The following is a 22,391-nucleotide window of genomic DNA, read 5'->3' as shown; positions in this document are numbered from 1 at the left end:
TCTCGTGAAGTTTCCTTGCTCAATGATATATTTCGTTTGAACTTACATTCACACAATGTTTAGTAACTTTCTCTGACAATTTTATATTTGGTATTGTCGTCTGCGTGTGAACTATGAAGGTTTGACTTCGTTGAGCATGACACGCAATCGTTGAGTGTATGGGCACTTTGTGTGTGACATTGTCTCTCTCGATACAGGTTTCCAAAGCGTCTTTCCTCAATATATATATATATATATATATATATATATATATATATATATATACCGATCAGCAAAAGAAACCATACCCTTCAGTTGATTTTATCGCATGTTTGATTTTCAATTGAAAATATCTTATACGAAATTATATCCAAATAATGAACTCTAGTGGCGCTAAGTCAGCACTAAAAGAATACATGTTTTTATTTCTTAAAATGTAATTTGATTGAAAACTTTTTTAAATATTTTTTTCCGCGAAATACATTCCTGCTGATTGGTATCTTAGACATCTTATCTTTGAAAATCAATAAATTTGTTTTTTTCGGCAAAAATTTAAAACATTTCAACATGGAAGGGGGCATGTGGATGCAAATACATTTTTTATCCCTGTCTTCATTGAACCAATTTATTTTTACACAAACTTTACCAGATAACTTTTTACAAACCGTTGCAGTAAAGAGTGATGGTTAAATAGACATAATCAAATTTAACAACAGTTCTTTCAACTTTCAATTACACGTACACAAAAAACTGACTATGTATACTTTCTTTCGCCCTCAGTATACTGCTAAAAAAACGTTAAAGAACACTAGATTTTTCATATGATTGGACAGATTAACTATAGTCATGTGAAAAAATAGCGTGTTCTTTTACTTAATTTAAACGACATTCAGTTGACTTCAACTTGAATTTACTGAAACTGATGGATATGTCGAGTCGTCTGCTCATATAACATCAGCAGGTTAGATATTAAGGGAGTCTGTGAACATAAATGAAAACTATAATAATACATGATAATATAGTAACTATAATAATAAGTTCGTAATCAAAATAATCATAACACGATATGTTTGTTTGTTTGTTGTTTTACGCCGCACTCAGCAATATTCCAGCTGTGTGACGGCGGTCTGTAAATAATCGAGTCTTGACCAGACAATCCAGTGATTGACATCATGAGCATCGATCCACGCAATTGAGATACGATGACATGCAAATCAGTGATAGGACAAGTAATGGTTGCCATCATAACAAAACCTGTATTTGTGGCACAGGAACAGCTATTTCGTGCTGTGCAAAAACTAGATCTATGATGTACTGAACACTTCAATGTTAGTTTGCATTTCTCTCGTGATCATGTATAAATAACTAGAAGTAAGCAACTCCCATTAGTCTAGTAATTCCACTTTTTAAAAATATTTTCATTTGTGTGCCTCGTAATGTATTTGCATACAGTTTTTTTTAATATTCATATCAACAAAGAAATTATAGAAATCCTTCACGACAAAACCTGTTTTTATTTGCCGTACATGTTTAATTTAAAACTTAAAATGTACAAATATTTGTATTTGATTTAAAAGTGATGAATTAATTCAATACCGGTGCACTACTTTCAAGTGTATGAAACGAGCACGGGGTGTCTGAATGCCCGTTATTCTAATGTTAAGTTTGAACCGTTTCACCTTCATGAAATGAAGTCAAACATGCCATGCACACGGAATTCAGTTAATAAACGCAGCGGCATTGCTCTCTCTGGTATATATACCCAGTGTATGCTCCGAGAGGCTATTGTGTAGAATCTAATAAAGCAGAAGTAATACCGTAGATATATACCGCCGACTTCTCACGTGAAGGGGCGTGACTTATAGCGGACACGCACTATGTCAACATGAAATCTATATATGACAACCGAGATTTCGTCTCGTGAATTACTTGAAGTGTCGTTTCCCAAGAGTCTCCCTGACCAAGAAGAATGCAGTTTGGTTTTCCTCCGCGCTAAGAGGATCTGAAGAAGGTGATAAATCTCGTTTCACTTTCGAAGGATTCTTTTTCAATATTGTCCTTTATATATAATATACAGTGACCCATTTCAGACTCGCATTCGGTTAAACATGTACAGGCAACTCTATATTAAATCTGGTTGTCTCGAAGTCGACGTTAACGGACGCCTATAGCATGGTTACAAACAGCTGTCTTGACGTAAACCCAAGTTTTTGAGATATAACATACGCTGACCCACTCTTAATTGGTCCCAACCAACCTGTGTTATTGTAAGGGGTGACTTAATGTTTGTTTGTTGTGTAACGCCGCACTCAGCAGTGAGGATGACATGTCAGGCCGAGCAATCCATGCTTGCCGTAAAAGGCGACTAACGGGATCGGGTGGTCAGGCTCACTGACTTGGTTGATGCATGTCATCGTATCCCAATTGCGTGGATCGATGCTCATGATGTCAATCACTGGATTGTCCGTTTCAGACTCGATTATTTACAGACCGCCGTTATATAGCTGGAATATTGCTGAGTGCGACGTTAAACAACAGACAAAACACAAATCCTACATCATGGCGGTGTGTGGACCGGAGCCGTGTCCATGCATGAGCTGGCTACATAATGTGACTCGACACCACTGACCTTCAAGGAGGCAGGTCATTCATCACAGCGGTGTGACAGGATTAATCCAATCCCCTTAAATATCACTCTGGTGTGACCTGATCCAATAAATGACTGACACACTGAGTGAAATAATCCAAGGATCAAAACACTCCCTTCAAGATACAACCATTCCCGATTAGGATCAATACACTCCCTTCAAGATACAACCATTCCCGATTAGGATCAATACACTCCCTTCAAGATACAACCATTCCCGATTAGGATCAAAACACTCTCTTCAACATACAACCATTCCCGATTAGGATCAATACACTCCCTTCAAGATACAACCATTCCCGATTAGGATCAATACACTCCCTTCAAGATACAACCATTCCCGATTAGGATCAATACACTCCCTTCAAGATACAACCATTCCCGATTAGGATCAAAACACTCTCTTCAACATACAACCATTCCCGATTAGGATCAAAACACTCTCTTCAAGATACAACCATTCCCGATTAGGATCAATACACTCCCTTCAAGATACAACCATTCCCGATTAGGATCAATACACTCCCTTCAAGATACAACCATTCCCGATTAGGATCAATACACTCCCTTCAACATACAACCATTCCCGATTAGGATCAAAACACTCTCTTCAAGATACAACCATTCCCGATTAGGATCAAAACACTCCCTTCAAGATACAACCATTCCCGATTAGGATCAAAACACTCTCTTCAAGATACAACCAATCCCCCCTAGAATCAAAACACTCCCTTCAAGATACAACCAACCTCCCTTAGGCTCAAAACACTCACTTCAAGATACAACCAATCCCCCTTAGGATCAAAACACTCCCTTCAAGATACAACCAATCCCCCTTAGGATCAAAACACTCTCTTCAACATACAACCAATCCCCCTTAAGATCAAAACTCTCCCTTCAAGATACAACCAATCCCCCTTAGGATCAAAACACTCTCTTCAACATACAACCAATCCCCCTTAAGATCAAAACTCTCCCTTCAAGATACAACCAATCCCCCTTAAGATCAAAACACTCTCTTCAAGATATAACCAATCCCCATTAGGATCAAAACACTCCCTTCAAGATACAACCAATCCCCCTTAAGATCAAAACACTCTCTTCAAGATACAACCATTCCCGATTAGGATCAATACACTCCCTTCAGGATACAACCATTCCCCCTTAAGATCAAAACACTCTCTTCAAGATACAACCAATCCCCCTTAAGATCAAAACACTCTCTTCAAGATACAACCATTCCCGATTAGGATCAATACACTCCCTTCAGGATACAACCATTCCCCCTTAAGATCAAAACACTCTCTTCAAGATACAACCAATCCCCCTTAGGATCAAAACACTCTCTTCAAGATACAACCAATCCCCCTTAAGATCAAAACACTCTCTTCAAGATACAACCAATCCCCCTTAAGATCAAAACACTCCCTTCAAGGATACAACCAATCCCCCTTAAGATCAAAACACTCTCTTCAAGATACAACCAATCCCCCTTAGGATGAAAACACTCTCTTCAACATACAACCAATCCCCCTTAAGATCAAAACTCTCCCTTCAAGATACAACCAATCCCCCTTAGGATGAAAACACTCTCTTCAACATACAACCAATCCCCCTTAAGATCAAAACTCTCCCTTCAAGATACAACCAATCCCCCTTAAGATCAAAACACTCTCTTCAAGATACAACCATTCCCGATTAGGATCAATACACTCCCTTCAGGATACAACCATTCCCCCTTAAGATCAAAACACTCTCTTCAAGATACAACCAATCCCCCTTAGGATGAAAACACTCTCTTCAACATACAACCAATCCCCCTTAAGATCAAAACTCTCCCTTCAAGATACAACCAATCCCCCTTAAGATCAAAACACTCACTTCAGGATACAACCAATCCCCCTTAGGATCAAAACACTCTCTTCAAGATACAACCAATCCCCCTTAAGATCAAAACACTCTCTTCAAGATACAACCAATCCCCCTTAAGATCAAAACACTCTCTTCAAGATACAACCAATCCCCCTTAAGATCAAAACACTCTCTTCAAGATACAACCAATCTCCCTTAGGATCAAAACACTCCCTTCAAGATACAACCAATCCCCCTTAAGATCAAAACACTCTCTTCAAGATACAACCAATCCCCCTTAGGATCAAAACACTCTCTTCAACATACAACCATTCCCCCTTAAGATCAAAACTCTCCCTTCAAGATACAACCAATCCCCCTTAAGATCAAAACACTCTCTTCAACATACAACCAATCCCCCTTAAGATCAAAACTCTCCCTTCAAGATACAACCAATCCCCCTTAGGATGAAAACACTCTCTTCAACATACAACCAATCCCCCTTAAGATCAAAACTCTCCCTTCAAGATACAACCAATCCCCCTTAAGATCAAAACACTCTCTTCAAGATACAACCATTCCCGATTAGGATCAATACACTCCCTTCAGGATACAACCATTCCCCCTTAAGATCAAAACACTCTCTTCAAGATACAACCAATCCCCCTTAGGATGAAAACACTCTCTTCAACATACAACCAATCCCCCTTAAGATCAAAACTCTCCCTTCAAGATACAACCAATCCCCCTTAAGATCAAAACACTCACTTCAGGATACAACCAATCCCCCTTAGGATCAAAACACTCTCTTCAAGATACAACCAATCCCCCTTAAGATCAAAACACTCTCTTCAAGATACAACCAATCCCCCTTAAGATCAAAACACTCCCTTCAAGGATACAACCAATCCCCCTTAAGATCAAAACACTCTCTTCAAGATACAACCATTCCCGATTAGGATCAATACACTCCCTTCAGGATACAACCAATCCCCCTTAAGATCAAAACACTCTCTTCAAGATACAACCAATCCCCCTTAAGATCAAAACACTCTCTTCAACATACAACCAATCCCCCTTAAGATCAAAACTCTCCCTTCAAGATACAACCAATCCCCCTTAGGATCAAAACACTCTCTTCAACATACAACCAATCCCCCTTAAGATCAAAACTCTCCCTTCAAGATACAACCAATCCCCCTTAGGATGAAAACACTCTCTTCAAGATACAACCATTCCCCCTTAAGATCAAAACTCTCCCTTCAAGATACAACCAATCCCCCTTAAGATCAAAACTCTCCCTTCAAGATACAACCAATCCCCCTTAAGATCAAAACTCTCCCTTCAAGATACAACCAATCCCCCTTAAGATCAAAACACTCTCTTCAAGATACAACCATTCCCGATTAGGATCAATACACTCCCTTCAGGATACAACCATTCCCCCTTAAGATCAAAACACTCTCTTCAAGATACAACCAATCCCCCTTAGGATGAAAACACTCTCTTCAACATACAACCAATCCCCCTTAAGATCAAAACTCTCCCTTCAAGATACAACCAATCCCCCTTAAGATCAAAACTCTCCCTTCAAGATACAACCAATCCCCCTTAAGATCAAAACTCTCCCTTCAAGATACAACCAATCCCCCTTAAGATCAAAACACTCTCTTCAAGATACAACCAATCCCCCTTAGGATCAAAACACTCTCTTCAACATACAACCAATCCCCCTTAAGATCAAAACACTCCCTTCAAGATACAACCAATCCCCCTTAAGATCAAAACACTCTCTTCAAGATACAACCAATCCCCCTTAGGATGAAAACACTCTCTTCAACATACAACCAATCCCCCTTAAGATCAAAATTCTCCCTTCAAGATACAACCAATCCCCCTTAAGATCAAAACACTCTCTTCAAGATACAACCATTCCCGATTAGGATCAATACACTCCCTTCAGGATACAACCATTCCCCCTTAAGATCAAAACACTCTCTTCAAGATACAACCAATCCCCCTTAGGATGAAAACACTCTCTTCAACATACAACCAATCCCCCTTAAGATCAAAACTCTCCCTTCAAGATACAACCAATCCCCCTTAAGATCAAAACACTCTCTTCAAGATACAACCATTCCCGATTAGGATCAATACACTCCCTTCAGGATACAACCATTCCCCCTTAAGATCAAAACACTCTCTTCAAGATACAACCAATCCCCCTTAGGATGAAAACACTCTCTTCAACATACAACCAATCCCCCTTAAGATCAAAACTCTCCCTTCAAGATACAACCAATCCCCCTTAAGATCAAAACTCTCCCTTCAAGATACAACCAATCCCCCTTAAGATCAAAACTCTCCCTTCAAGATACAACCAATCCCCCTTAAGATCAAAACACTCTCTTCAAGATACAACCAATCCCCCTTAGGATCAAAACACTCTCTTCAAGATACAACCAATCCCCCTTAAGATCAAAACACTCCCTTCAAGGATACAACCAATCCCCCTTAAGATCAAAACACTCCCTTCAAGGATACAACCAATCCCCCTTAAGATCAAAACACTCCCTTCAAGGATACAACCAATCCCCATTAGGATCAAAACACTCTCTTCAAGATACAACCAATCCCCCTTAAGATCAAAACACTCCCTTCAAGGATACAACCAATCCCCATTAGGATCAAAACACTCCCTTCAAGGATACAACCAATCCCCATTAGGATCAAAACACTCCCTTCAAGGATACAACCAATCCCCATTAGGATCAAAACACTCTCTTCAAGATACAACCAATCTCCCTTAGGATCAAAACACTCTCTTCAAGATACAACCAATCCCCCTTAAGATCAAAACACTCCCTTCAAGGATACAACCAATCCCCCTTAAGATCAAAACACTCCCTTCAAGGATACAACCAATCCCCCTTAAGATCAAAACACTCCCTTCAAGGATACAACCAATCCCCATTAGGATCAAAACACTCTCTTCAAGATACAACCAATCCCCCTTAAGATCAAAACACTCCCTTCAAGGATACAACCAATCCCCATTAGGATCAAAACACTCCCTTCAAGGATACAACCAATCCCCATTAGGATCAAAACACTCCCTTCAAGGATACAACCAATCCCCATTAGGATCAAAACACTCCCTTCAAGGATACAACCAATCCCCATTAGGATCAAAACACTCTCTTCAAGATACAACCAATCTCCCTTAGGATCAAAACACTCTCTTCAAGATACAACCAATCCCCCTGAGGATCGGGGCGGTTGGGTAGCCTAGTGGTTAAAGCGTTTGCTCGTCACGCCGAAGACCCGGGGTCGATTCCCGACATGGGTACAATGTGTGAAGCCCATTTCTGATGCGTGTCTACACTTTACATTATCTATAACACTGCCCTTCCATGCTAGTTAATTTCCATGGTACATATTAACAAGCAGTCACAGCATGGAACTGATATCCCAACACACAAATACCATAATTAACAACAGGCCTCCAGCATCAGAACCTCAGAACATGCATGCCATCATTGTGCAGCGCTAGAGCCTGCAACTGGCTGCACTTGGACAACCTGGCATCAAAACACTCCCTTCAAGGATACAACCAATCCCCCTTAAGATCAAAACACTCCCTTCAAGGATACAACCAATCCCCCTTAAGATCAAAACACTCCCTTCAAGGATACAACCAATCCCCATTAGGATCAAAACACTCTCTTCAAGATACAACCAATCCCCCTTAAGATCAAAACACTCCCTTCAAGGATACAACCAATCCCCATTAGGATCAAAACACTCCCTTCAAGGATACAACCAATCCCCATTAGGATCAAAACACTCCCTTCAAGGATACAACCAATCCCCATTAGGATCAAAACACTCTCTTCAAGATACAACCAATCTCCCTTAGGATCAAAACACTCTCTTCAAGATACAACCAATCCCCCTTAAGATCAAAACACTCCCTTCAAGGATACAACCAATCCCCCTTAAGATCAAAACACTCCCTTCAAGGATACAACCAATCCCCCTTAAGATCAAAACACTCCCTTCAAGGATACAACCAATCCCCATTAGGATCAAAACACTCTCTTCAAGATACAACCAATCCCCCTTAAGATCAAAACACTCCCTTCAAGGATACAACCAATCCCCATTAGGATCAAAACACTCCCTTCAAGGATACAACCAATCCCCATTAGGATCAAAACACTCCCTTCAAGGATACAACCAATCCCCATTAGGATCAAAACACTCCCTTCAAGGATACAACCAATCCCCATTAGGATCAAAACACTCTCTTCAAGATACAACCAATCTCCCTTAGGATCAAAACACTCTCTTCAAGATACAACCAATCCCCCTGAGGATCGGGGCGGTTGGGTAGCTTAGTGGTTAAAGCGTTTGCTCGTCACGCCGAAGACCCGGGGTCGATTCCCGACATGGGTACAATGTGTGAAGCCCATTTCTGATGCGTGTCTACACTTTACATTATCTATAACACTGCCCTTCCATGCTAGTTAATTTCCATGAAAATCACAAACGATGTTTTATTTGCAAGGCCTGTCATACATACAAGCCTGTAATTATATTGCAGATGTTGGTTTAACCCAACATTCCCGTGCCGGTGTATAATTCTATACGATTAACCAATAGTTCCAGGTTAGCAACACGTTTACAACGAACAGCGTCACTCACAAGCCTCGGGTTATACTAGTATTCCAAACACAGCCACAATGCGTGAAGCCCATTTCTGCTGTCCCCCGCCGTGATATTGCTGTAATATTGTTACATGTATATATGTATGTACCTCGGTGACTATACAATCACTTCTTCAATAACTCCTTCTTATGTTAAGGACTGATGTCTCAGTACATGCCCCGCATGGGTACAATGTGTGAAGCCCATTTCTGAAGCCCCCCTCCGTGCAATTGCTGGAATATTGCTACAAGCGGTGTCTTCATATTTTAAAAAAAAATGCTTGCCTACAGTATCAGACCCGTGAAGATCCTGGGTAGAATAGGTCATGCTTATCGGGTGGTCAGGCTCGCTGACGTGGTTGATGCAGGCCATCGATCTCAATTGCGTGGATCGATTCTCATGATGTCAATCACTGGATTGTCTGGTCTATACTCGATTATTTACAGACCGCAACCATATAGCTGGAATATTACTGAATGCGGCGTTAAACAACAAACAAACAAAAAGCAAAAAACAAACAAACAAACAAACAGGCCTACACGTATCAGCAAAAGTACAAACAAGTTAAAAATGATTTGAATGACAAAACCCCTGTCCCTGTCATATCCGTGCATAGGTGAATCTAGACGGAATAACGGGGGGGGGGGGGGGGGACTAAGAGGATATTGATATTTTGGACCTCTCCCTTTTAAAAATGCTAAATCCGCCCTTGTCCCTGCACCATGTCCAACACAGAACACTACCACATCATCACCAATGTCTCATTCCGAGGTCGTGTGTGCGTGATGTTTCAGAGATGCTACATTGTGTTCCTAGACTTGAGGCAATGCTTCCGGGTACATATTAACAAGCAGTCACAGCATGGAACTGATATCCCAACACACAAATACCATAATTAACAACAGGCCTCCAGCATCAGAACCTCAGAACATGCATGCCATCATTGTGCAGCGCTAGAGCCTGCAACTGGCTGCACTTGGACAACCTGGCATCACATGTAGTCCTACTGTGGCCCTAACATAGGGCTTCCTTGTGGAGACTGATTATTAATCAATTACCCTGTCTATTTCGTGCCGCATCAATCCACGTTAAGAACATCCTGTCAACATTACACTATCATACAGTATAGATACTTTGTATCAAACCAGTGTCATGCTGTGGTTTAATCCCAGCATATGGAAACACACGCCCCTTTCGTTCTTGGTTTAACATGGCCGGTGGGGAAGACTAGTGGTTAAAACGTTCGCTCGTCACGCCAAAGACCCGGGTTCGATTCCCCACATGGGTACAATGTGTGAAGCCCATTTCTGGTGACCTCGTCGTGATATTGCTGGAAAATTGCTGTAATCGGCGTAAAACGATACTCACTCACTTGGTATAACATGTCACGTATGACACGGTTCTTATGGGTCGAAATGCAGTCTAAATTAATAAACTCTTTGTTCATAACATGAAACAAAAATTATAAAATGGAATGTCTTCTACGGCATACGCCGTCCAACTTGTTTGTGCAGCCTTAAACGTCATGTGCATATTCTTCACAAACCCGATAAGGAATCTTAATTAATAGCCATAGTTCTATTGGAAATGTGATGCTAAATCATCCATAGTGTTTAGCTGTTCATTGGCAAAATGTAAGCGTTAAATTGTCTTTGCGTGTGGTATCAAATCACAGGGGTATATATCAACGATGTTGACAATAATTGTACAATACTTTGCATACAATGAAACCCCATAGCCTCATTTTCCGGAGTAGTCTATTTGGCTATTTTTCTTTCACAAAGATTCGTTAATCCAGATATTTGTGAATCCGGAATTCAGTTTGAACGTTAACGTCTGGATGAACGGAATTTTACTGCATACAGTAAACTACGTTTATAACGAAGACGCTTATAACGAACTACGGTTATAACGAACTAAAATTTGTGGTCCCTTTGAGTTCGCTGTAACCGTAGTTTACTGTATAAGTACCTGAAGCACATTACAACTTACTAATTATTTGTTTGTTTGTTGTTTAACGCCGCACTCAGCAATATTACAGCTATATGAGGGCGGTCAGCAAATAATCGAGTCTGGAACATACAATCCAGTGATTGACATCATGAGCATCGATCAGTTGGGATACGATGACAGGTATCAAGTCTGCGAGCCTGACCTCCCGATCCCGTTAGTCGCCTCTTACGACAAGCATGGGTTGCTGAAAATCAGTTCTTACCCGGGGGTCTAATTTTTTAAAATACCGGGATCTTTAATGTTATCTTTACCGTCCGGATAAATGGGATTTCACCATATAGACATACTTTTTAAATCGTTTATATATACTCTTCAAAAACAAGAAACGCAAAACGGATATTTTTGGCCATAAAAGCAAAATTAGCGGACCAAGAGGTGCAAAATGAAGAGGTTTAATGCGTTAAAGTGTCAGTGACAAATTCCCCGGATCAAATATGATCACAACAAGGACATTAGTCGGGGAACACGTACGATTGGGAAAAACGTACCTAGTGCATGAGCAAAAGGGCCATGGGGCTGCACGAACTGCACGTGCAGCAGCACTATGAACGGTATTAAAGTGCAGGGTTTTTGATTGCCTGGAATCTGCGTCAATCGAACAGTGACAGTTCAACAACATGCCAAGATTAACGGAAGTGCAAAGAAACAACGTCATAGGCCGCTTGCAGGCAGGGGAATCCCGATCAGCGCCATCACACGGCTATGGGATCGGTTTGAACAGAATGGGTCAACACGTGATCGGCCAAGGTCGGGATGACCAAGAGTAACCAACCCCCGCCCAGGATCGCTACATCCGACTGCGCCACCTACGTGAAAGGACGACCATGGCCACCTTAACCGCATCCCAACTACCCGGACTGCGCAGCAGGTCTACGAGCAAGACGTCCTGTTCGACGCGTCTTATCGAGTCGACAAAGCGTCAACAACGACTGCATTGGTGTCGTCAACACAGGGTATGGCCTCAACTGTCTGGTTCAGCGACGAATCAAGATTTCCCCTCAGTCATTGAAGAGCACAAGTCTACAGACGTCGTGGAGAACATTACGCTGGAAACTGCATGCATGAAGTGGACAGGTTTGGTGAGGGTAGCGTTATGATGTGGGCGGCTCTCTCTCATCATGGCAGAACAGATTTGGTCCATATACAGGACAATCTTACGGCTCAACGATACATCAACGAAATTCTCCAACCACAGGTCCTCCCAATTGCAGCCAAGGGCAAATGTGTATTCCAGCAGGACAACGCTCGACCGCATACAGCACGGATCACAAGAGCCTGTCTACAAAACAACAACGTTGATGTTTTCCCCTGCCCCTCCAGATCCCCGCATTTGAACCCGATAGAGCACCTGTGGGATGACTTGGATAGTCGCTTCGCAGGAATCAACCACAACCCCAAACGTTGCAGCAGTTGGTTTTTGTTTTGCAAGGCGAGTGGGCTACCATTCCCAAGGATGTGATTCGCATACTCGTCTCTTCCATGGGCAGGAGATGTCAGGGCGCTATCGATTCCAACGGGGGACACACGCGTTATTGATGGTAGCTGACCTTCAGCTTGGCCTTCCTTATATACCGATAACTGAGATGACTACAATCACCAAGTGTTCTCTCCACAACATTTTGCCTCAATACCTTGTACGGTTCCTCGTATAAATTTAATTTTCTACCTAACACAAATCTGGCTTTGCGTTTCTTTTTTGGAAGGGTATATTTACAATGCATCGTTATAATTATTCAAAACCCGAGTAATGAATATAACAATACGTAAGGCTGAAAGATAACAGTTTAAAGAGGCCCACAGTCTTGGGTCATGCAGCCATTATCATATAAACAACCACACGATAAAACAAGCTGTTGGTCTTATAAACGTGTAACAATAACGTTTGGTATTTGATACTGACCCCGTATCAAGCACGGAGCATATATATTCCGATACACAAGCCGAGGTATTACCTTCAGATAGCACCTCGAGATTAGTAATCCAGGTGATCGCTGGTAGCTGTGAGGGTTAGGTAGAGATCATTATAACGCGTTAATCAGAGATTAGTACTCACTGCTACACTATCGGCAATATAACCTTCCCTTCTGTTAAAATGGCGAGCGAGAGTAGTGCAATCAAAGCAGTCATTATGCAGGTAAGTTGCATATATTGTTTATCAAATACAGCATTTAACAATGCTTGGTGAATGGCAAGGGTGTTTTCATTTCCATTCGGTAATGCTGGTATATAATTTGCCACTACAACATATTTGAACCACGTGGTGGTTATGGCAACACGAACCAATGTATATTAACAATCTCAACATATGTGTTAGGATTATATTCATACTTGCCATTCAATAAAGATATGCATTCTCCTAAAATATTTCCATTATTATTGTGGATACAACATAACAATTGGGGCATTTTCAATTTTGATTTAATGGTTGGTCATTCTTCATAGTCAAAAAACAACATTCCTCTTACAAAAACGTACAGTACGTTTCGGCATACGTTAATTAGTCATACGTTGTGGTGAGTGGTTGTGTGAGTGAGTGAGGGAGTGCAGAGACCATATAATAAGTTTATTTTGTGGTCTCCGGTAAGTGTTTGTTTGTTTGAGTTGATGAGAGGGTGACTGTGTCAAACAACGTCACCATTCTACTGATGTATGTTATTTTGCCACCGATGTATCTCAACAGTTTGTGTATTTTAACATAACCCTGCCCTTGAAGCCAAATATTTAAACAATGACATGACGTCCCGTGCGAACCCCCACCCTCTATAGTCAATGCTCCCTAGCGTGCGCTGTTTCATGTTCGTCGTTTATTGGGTCACACACTGCTCCGTCATCAAGCCCAGTCTCAGTGTTCGTGTAATGCACTGCACAAAACACGGTAATAAAGGCAGGCTTGGTGACGGGTAATTGCAGGCGTCGTCTAATTGTCGTGGTGGGTTTCATATACCAGTGATGTCATGCATGAACTGGTAGAATACATCTTCCCGAGGCAAGGGAGTTAACCGACTGTAGAAGTCCAGTTTCCATCCTTGCCGAACTAAGCTGGAATTATTGAGTTATATTGCGGCTGGATAACGAGGAAACTGGACTATCATAGTCAGTTAACTCCCTTGCCTCGGGAAGATGGTAGAATATGTCGATCATCACTTTCACGAAACACATATATACTGAACCGCAAAAGAAACGTCACCATGGATAGGTATATGAGAACCCTTATTTGTGCAAACCATGTAAACATACTTTGAGACATATTAAAAAGATGAAACTGATCATGAAGGTTGAAATTAGGGTGTCAAATGTTCTTACAGTGAAACACAACACTAGTCTCTGAGAAAATGTCATCACAAGTCAGTATCACGTGCGTCCGCCATGTGCATTGATGACTGCCGTGCAACGTCGATACATGGAATGGATTAGGCGGTTGATGAAGGCCATAGGCACTTGAGCCCACACTCTGAGGAACGCCTGACGCAGTTCAGCTGCAGTTGTCGGCCTTGGTCGGACGTCATTCAGCCGTCTTTGAATCTCGGGACTTTAAATCGGGACTGAGGGAAGGCCACTGCATGGTTCTGATGCCATTCTGCTGGAGGAAGTCTCTTGTTGCTCTCGCATCATCATGCTGAAACTCTTGGTTGCGGCGACGTGCCAAAAGAGGTATGGCGTGTGTTCTCAAGACTTAATCAATGTACCGAACTGCTGTGACACCATTGTCTCTCCCTGGACAGATTTTCTGGAAGACCATAGGGCTGACCCTCTGTGTAAGACCAATTTCACCCCACAACATGATGCTCGGATCACCCCACGAGTTCTCTCAACAACACAAGCATCCGAATAACGTTCCCCCCGGCGTCGCCAGACTCTCTCTCTGGCAACTGCTGTTGAGATACAGTAACGGCTCTCGTCTGAGAAGAGGACTCTTCTCCACTGCTGGTGGCGCCAATGCTGGTGCTGTGTTGCCCACTGAAGACGGTCCCGGCGATGACGTGGTGTCAGAATGGGTCCTCGGTGTGGCCTGTGACAGTCGATGTGTCTGCTCGTCAATCGTAGACGCACGGTGTCCACACTAATGTATCGCTGGTGTGTCCCCATGGTATGTTTCCGCAGCAGTAACAAAGCGATCTTGAAGATGCTGTCGCACAATCTGACGATCCTGACGTCGGGTGGTGACCCTTGGTCTGCCACTACGTGGTCGGTCATCGGTAGTGTTGGTTGTCTGGTACCGTTGCGGGAGCCTGTATATGGCCCTTACGTGGACTTGAAATGCATTTGGCTACTTGCCGGGCGGTTTGTCCAGCTTGCAATCGTCCAAGGGCTTGGTGTCGCTGATTTCTTGCCAATCTTGGCATGTGGTAGCAATTCAATAACGAATGAATGTTATCCGATCTGGGTGGATTTTTAAAGGGCAAGAAAAAGGGGGAACGCATGTGCATTTCAATTTGCACGGAACTCGGATTACCATGGCCGTTGCCGTGATGCGTTTGGGTGATCGGTTTTATTGTCATCTTCTTTGTGTTTTTATCATCAAATTTCCGGACAAGGTAATGTTTAATTTTAGAAACTTTGACAAAAATTACCCAGATATTTAAATGACAACTTTTCATGCAATGTTACTTGGGGTGACGTTTCTTTTGCGGTTCAGTATATATTCTATGACTAGCAACGCTTATGAAAAACTACGATCTGTCTATAAACTAAACTTGTATAAAACTCAATCCTTGATTCGTCAGACAACTGGACTTAGACCCATAGTGTACAGCAGTGATCAGTTGATACCAAAACATATACAGTTGTAGCTTTAAAACCCAGAACAATACCATGCAGAAATATAAGTACCAAGGAGAACATCTAGCATTTTTACTGCATACATACGTGGCCTGTCAGGATCCAGTGATAGTTTCCTGAGTTCGAATCCTGGATTCGCTCTGATAATGAATTTTGGTTTGTCTGCACCAGACCTGTGGGTTTCACAACTTTAAAAAAGCTGTCGTTAGGATTGTGGCTAGAATGATCAATGTGTAGTCATTAGGTATCCATGCATGGCTTCTGTTATGGCTATCACGTAAATGAAACTGTAATCTACAATTCATTTATATCTACACAGGCAAAATACTTGTCCGATGTATATATTTCATAGTAGTAAAACTGTAGATGAACTCCACCGTTTTGCTCGAGTGTCATACATTTTTAAAAAGAAGTTAATATATAGTATAGTATTTCCATATTAATCGAAATACTAGTACTCCCAAGTTTAAGGCTTCAGTCGCTATGGATAAATCTTGGAACATTTCACATGTTGTCTGTGTGCATCCACCGTGCAATGGTGTAAGGAAATACCTTACCGTACTGTTCAGTATTCTAAATAAGCTGTGATTAACGAAGGCGCCAAGGAGGCCAGCATCACTGCGATCGTTAGTGACACTGATACTTCTATTTCATGACAATCGTCAAATTCTATTAAATTCATCCCAATTCACCAACATCTTGTCTTGAATTACAAACTAGGCACGTAAAGGATTTACAAGCACATCACAGTTTACACTTTGCGTTCTAAGAATATACTGTATACCTATGATAATGTATCAATACAATCACCCCCCCCCCTCCCCCAACCAAATAAAAAACCCAAAAAACCAAAACCTAATTAGCAGCAAAAAGCGATCTTGAAGTTTTGAACTATTATCTGAACATTCCCTCCTGAAAAATTAGCAAGTGTTCTGTCAGTGAGAGTTATCTACCTTTGAATGGTGTATGAATATCTTGTATGCTAACATTCTTACTTTAAAATTGTATCAGTGAGTTTATAGGTTTACATTACCTCTTTAGTGGATTATTTTGTTTGGAACTACAACCACTTTATCATGCCATGCTGTATGTGCAAACGGAACAGATACCGTCTTCTGGACTATGTTTTTTAGGTGCTACTTTTCGTACCGGAAGTGCAGTGTTCAGTGGTTCCCTTTTGTTTTTTATCGACAGGGATGTTTAGCTTTTTTGCAGAACGTTGCCAGTGTCATTAGCGACTGATCTGAAAATGTAATTGCTTTTAATATTGCAGATGAGGAAGTCTTCGTCCTTTGGGACCCTTCTTAAAACACCAGAGGAGACAGAAATCACTTTTCCATCCTTCGTTCCCGTTGTTTCCTTGGAGTACACGTCTCCAGGCGCTCCCTTTTCACGTCAAGTTCACAGCTGTAGCCCAACTCAAATGTCTTCAAGAGCAAGACGGATTTCTCGACATGTCAACAGATATGGTCGGCCGAAGGAGAGGGGGATAGAAGGTTAACAGTTCATACATTTAGATAAGGCAACGTAGCCTAATTATTGTTGTCCTGTCTTAATGTTCTAGAGAATGCCAAGGAAGATTGATAACGTCTTGACTTTTAGTCCATGGGCTGGGGCAGGGAGAAGAATAGGTTACTATCCTAAACATGATGTTTATGATCTGAGACCTTTCAAATCACACAGCTGTTGACCATTTTATCATTTTGTACAAGTAGGTTTAGGGCATATAAGTTATAATGTAAATATCTGATGAAATAGGTACAAGGCCCATTTAGTCATCTACAATGAATGTAGTTTCAAAGAGGCAGTATGTCGACCGTTCTGAAGCATTGTTTGTAAACCCGAGCTACACTGCTCTGTTCATCTTATTCCGGGAGAGACGTTTTTGCTCCAGTGACCACCCTTTTTCTCCTGTTTGTAAACAATGCACTTATTCTAAAATAAGAACAGATGGGCCTAATGCAAGCTCTTTGGTGCGCTTCACATATTATTTTGCATAATTATATAGACATACTACTACAACTGCGACAGTGAGGTGCAAAGTGAGCGTATCGCTAGCACTCTGTAGGGGTTCGATGACAGCATGTGGAGAATGAATATGCAAGTGGAAATAGTTTTTCACTTTTAAGGATATTTTCTCAATCAAAGTTAAACAGTTCATGACATACCGTATTCGACGTAATAAGCGCCCTGCTCTAATAAGCGCCCACGGCGATATTTGCTAATATATTGGCTAGTGAACAATCTCAGTTAGCATCCCTTCCAATTGATTATTGTACACAAGACTTATTTACTTGTGTATAATATGCACTCGTATGTCATATGCACCCTTAATTATGGGCAATTAAATCCTGGAAAAATATATCTGTCTTATATAACATTTCAGGCTGTCAGCATAAACCACGAAATTTACGATCTTTCAACTCTAAATAATATCCTAATAAGAGCTCCCTATTTCTAATTTTGGAGAGGGGCCTGGGCGCTTATTACGTCGAATACGGTACGTTAATCTAAAAGTGTAGACTCGTCTAAAGAGAAACATTAAAAAAACATGACTAGACTGTGTAAGATGTGAAAATATGACAGAGGTAGGCTTCTTGGCTGGCTGCAAGGAACTCTCAGTAGGAGAGTGATTGGCTTCATTAGATTGAGGGGGGCGGTCGGGTAGCCTAGTGGTTAAAGCGTTCGCTCATCACGCCGAAGACCCGGGTTCAATTCCTGACATGGGTACAATGTGTGAAGCCCATTTCTGGTGTCCCCCGCCGTGATATTGCTGGAATATTGCTAAAAGCGGCGTAAAACCATACTCACTCACTCTCTCATTAGACTGAGGCATATGTATATTGTGATCAAGGCTTTGAAAAACACTGGCTTTCTAATAAAATCAAACTGGCAATTAGTAATTTGAGACTCATCTGTAAGGAAAGCATGCAAGCTTTCTCATCAATTCGACTCTAATAAATAACAATATGGAAGCCAGTTTACTCTGCGTTGTAGGCTTTGCTGTGCGGAGCTCTAATGTTTTGGTTTTAGAATTGATTCAGGCAAGTACTAAAGGTGTGACATCACACTCACAAATTATTTAATGCATTATATAAGAACACACAAGTGAAAAGTGAAAAATATGTTTTCGGAATAATATTAATACTCCTATGTGACATCAATGGGTTTACACAGTCTAAATGATGCTTCTGAGGGTAATACACCCACACATGCTGATTCAAAATTAGGGGGACAAGGTAACACATAACACACAATATTCGTTTCAGAGAAAAAACATTTAAAAACTCTCCATGCAACAAAATATTTGAAGCAGTCATAAAATATCACCTACTACTGTTAATCCAGTCTGCAGAGAATGTGATGTTTAGGTTTACATGATAAACATTTATGTGATATACTAAATCTCACCTACCAACAGAAAAATGACTTAGGCAAGATACTTAAATACTAGAAAACCTTAAGGCTTTTGTCGCGAGTATTTATAAAAAAGTGTCTGGAGCACAGCAACATTATTTTCACAATCCAACACCAGAAATGATCTGAACAAGGAAAGTCCTGCAACGACCCAGTGTAAATCACCACTTTCACGGAATTTTCTATTTGTTTTTTGTTGGGGGGGGGGACGGGGACTACACTACAATATGTTGGATATTAATTTATAAAGATTTTACCTAGTTCAGATAGTTTTGATCAGCGGTTAAACAATGTGTAGTCAGGGTAGCTGATTTATGTAATTCTTTTTTTTAAGATTCTGTCATTCTATTTCAGATGAGGCAGACTGCACGCATAAAATTCAAGGAATTGGATTACCCAGACCACAGATGTTGAGAAAATTTACTTTTCTGTGAGTAAATGCATAATTTGTTATTTAGAAAGGGACTTAATGAAATGATGCATTAATTTCAGCGGTAATTTTCAACAAAAAATTTGACCATGGGTATAACATGTGTTGCCTTGGACAGTGGAACGTCTCACTAAGCACCAATTATTTCTCACTACACTACAGACCCGTGAAGATCCGGGGTAGATTAAGCCTTTAGCAACCCATGCTTGTCATAAGAGGCGACTAACTGAATTGGGTGGTCAGGCTCGCTGACTTGATTTGATGCATGTCATCGTATCCCAATTGTGTGGATTGATGCCCATGATGTCAATGACTGGATTGTCTGGTTTCAGACTCAATTATTTCCATTCCGCCATCATATAGCTGGAATATTGCTGAGTGCAGTGTTAAACAATAAACAAACAAACAAAAATCACTACACTACAAACATTTTCTGACTTGTGATCCACTTTAGTTTAACAACTGCTTCTACAGCACAGGTTGAAAGAAGTAGAGGAAGTGCCATAAAATGTCTTGTCATTTGTCAATATGGACTGCTTCACTGAGTAGCAAATATGACCTGTGTCATAGCAGAGAGTGTTTTAGAAGAGGAATGCTCTTTTACATAGCAGTCAGTAATATGACAGCTATTTCATCCAGTTGACTACACCAGTTGACCCCCTCCATTGAATGATAACATCCTTGCTGATTTTGAACACCTGATCTCCACTTGAGTTAGATCTTCAGACAAGTTTTGGATACTAGATCTAAATAAAACTAAAATAGAAACTTAGCATTAAAATAATCAAATATGTTTTGGAGTGAGTGAGTGAGTTGGGTTTAACGCAGTTTTTAACAGTATTCCAGTTATATCGCGGCGTGTCAGCTTAATGTGGGAAGAAAGCCCGAAGTGATGCAGGTCTCAGACGTTTAGCACTTTGGTGAAACCCACGAATAGAGGTATGGTGCTGACAAACCTAGAAACATAATCGGGGCTTACTGAGATTCGAACCCACAATCATAGGTTTCTGGCGTGCCCAAGGGATGCAACTCTGCACAGCGAATCGCGGTGCCTTAGACGACTGAGCCACCTGTGCCCCCATATGTTTTGGAAGCATGTGGCTGTATTGTACTGGAGATGATTCATATCCAGGGGTGGATTTAACTGCTGGCCCTGTTAAGATTGGTCTTCAGCAACCATGGTTGTCATTAGAGGCTTGCTGACTTGGTTGATGCATGTCATCGTATTGCAATTGCGTACATCAATGCTCATGACTTCAATCACTGAATTGTCTGGTTCAGACTCGACTATTTACAGACCACCGTCATATAGCTGGAATATTGCTGAGTTCGGCGTTTAACAACATACAAACATGATGAGATGAGGATATATGTTAGGGATGTCACGGTTGGTTACTCTTACAGTCTTACTGCAACCTTTTCGTATCCAATTAACTGTTTTCATTGTTAGAAAATATTTAAAACATTTGCAGTGCAACTTACAAATTTACAAAAAAAGAAATTCACACATTCACATTCATTGCATTATTTCGTTTTTGTCATTTTGTCAGTTTGTCATTCTGCTATTAGGAAATGTGTGTCTCATTTGGAAATATTACTACGATACACAACATTTTATGAATGAAATATGTGTCTATTAACCCAGCAGTGAATGGGTACCTGGTAGGATGAGATGCTAATGTAAACCTTTAGTCCCTCATGAGGCAGCTTGGGTTGTATACTCCCCACGGAGTATGAATGAAATTTGAGCGCAAGCTGATCCACAGCTATAGAAACCAACTGTTTTAGTCCACTTGTCCTTATAATGACCACAAATAGCAAAACCCTTAAAAATGGCAAATTTCTACTAGTCCTTATTATACCTTAGCCCTTTGGCGGTTTGGCAAGGACTACAGGACTAGTGGCAATTTCTAACACTGATCCATTGACCAGGGTTATAATAAATGGAGCGCTGTGTGCTGTGTATTTTCAAAATAAAGATCCTTAATCCCTTCTAAATAGTAATGACTACAAATTGTTTTCTTCCTTTATCTACATTAAGAGGGGGAATGACCAGGGTCTCAGGAGGAGGTTGTGTAAGTACCTCAACTGCAGCTTTATTTGTTGTGGTTGGCTAGGCAAGTTATCTTGACCCTTGTGTCACCTGTTGCTGTTGCATTCAATGGTATATTTAGATGTGATGATTGACTTAGTGTCAGAGTTATTGGTAGTAAACCACAGCATGATCTCGCTGGTGTGGACATAACAAACTCTAAATTCCTTTCAAAGACCTGCTAACAAACACTGTTATGATTAGTGGTGTAACGATACAGCGATACAGTATTGTATCCTGATACATGGCCCATGATACAATACATTATATCACAAATTATGCTGGTGTTTAAACATGTGAATAATGAAAATTTTAGAATGCTGAACAATATGGTCAACAACCAGCTTATGCAGATTCTCTAGTATTTCCAGGTTGGCTATAAATAGCAACGTTATAAGTTGTAGCAGGATCACTCGGGGTACATGGGGTTTTATGCGTCCCTTGTTAGTTTTTGTACCACTAGCCGGAGCTAC

General features: G+C 41.0%; 1 protein-coding gene across 2 annotated transcripts in view; it reads left to right on the top strand.

Annotated features, from left to right (window-relative positions):
* Positions 1–22,391, top strand: part of LOC124149403 — a 136,519-nt gene that overhangs the window by 1,554 nt on the left and 112,574 nt on the right. Inside the window, exons 2-3 of one of the 2 annotated variants that reach the window (XM_046520954.2) lie at positions 17,253–17,475; positions 19,751–19,826. In XM_046520954.2, the coding sequence (XP_046376910.1) occupies positions 17,253–17,475; positions 19,751–19,826 (299 nt within the window). Of the gene's footprint in view, positions 1–17,135; positions 17,476–19,750; positions 19,827–22,391 lie in introns of those variants that run through there. The other variant, XM_048400008.1, reaches the window with a different exon arrangement.

This window comes from Haliotis rufescens, unplaced genomic scaffold, assembly GCF_023055435.1.
Source record: "Haliotis rufescens isolate VD_foot unplaced genomic scaffold, xgHalRufe1.0.p SCAF_2, whole genome shotgun sequence".
Taxonomy (NCBI): domain Eukaryota; kingdom Metazoa; phylum Mollusca; class Gastropoda; order Lepetellida; family Haliotidae; genus Haliotis; species Haliotis rufescens.
The sequence above is the reverse complement of the archived record's forward strand: the minus strand, read 5'-3'. Positions and strand labels throughout refer to the sequence as shown.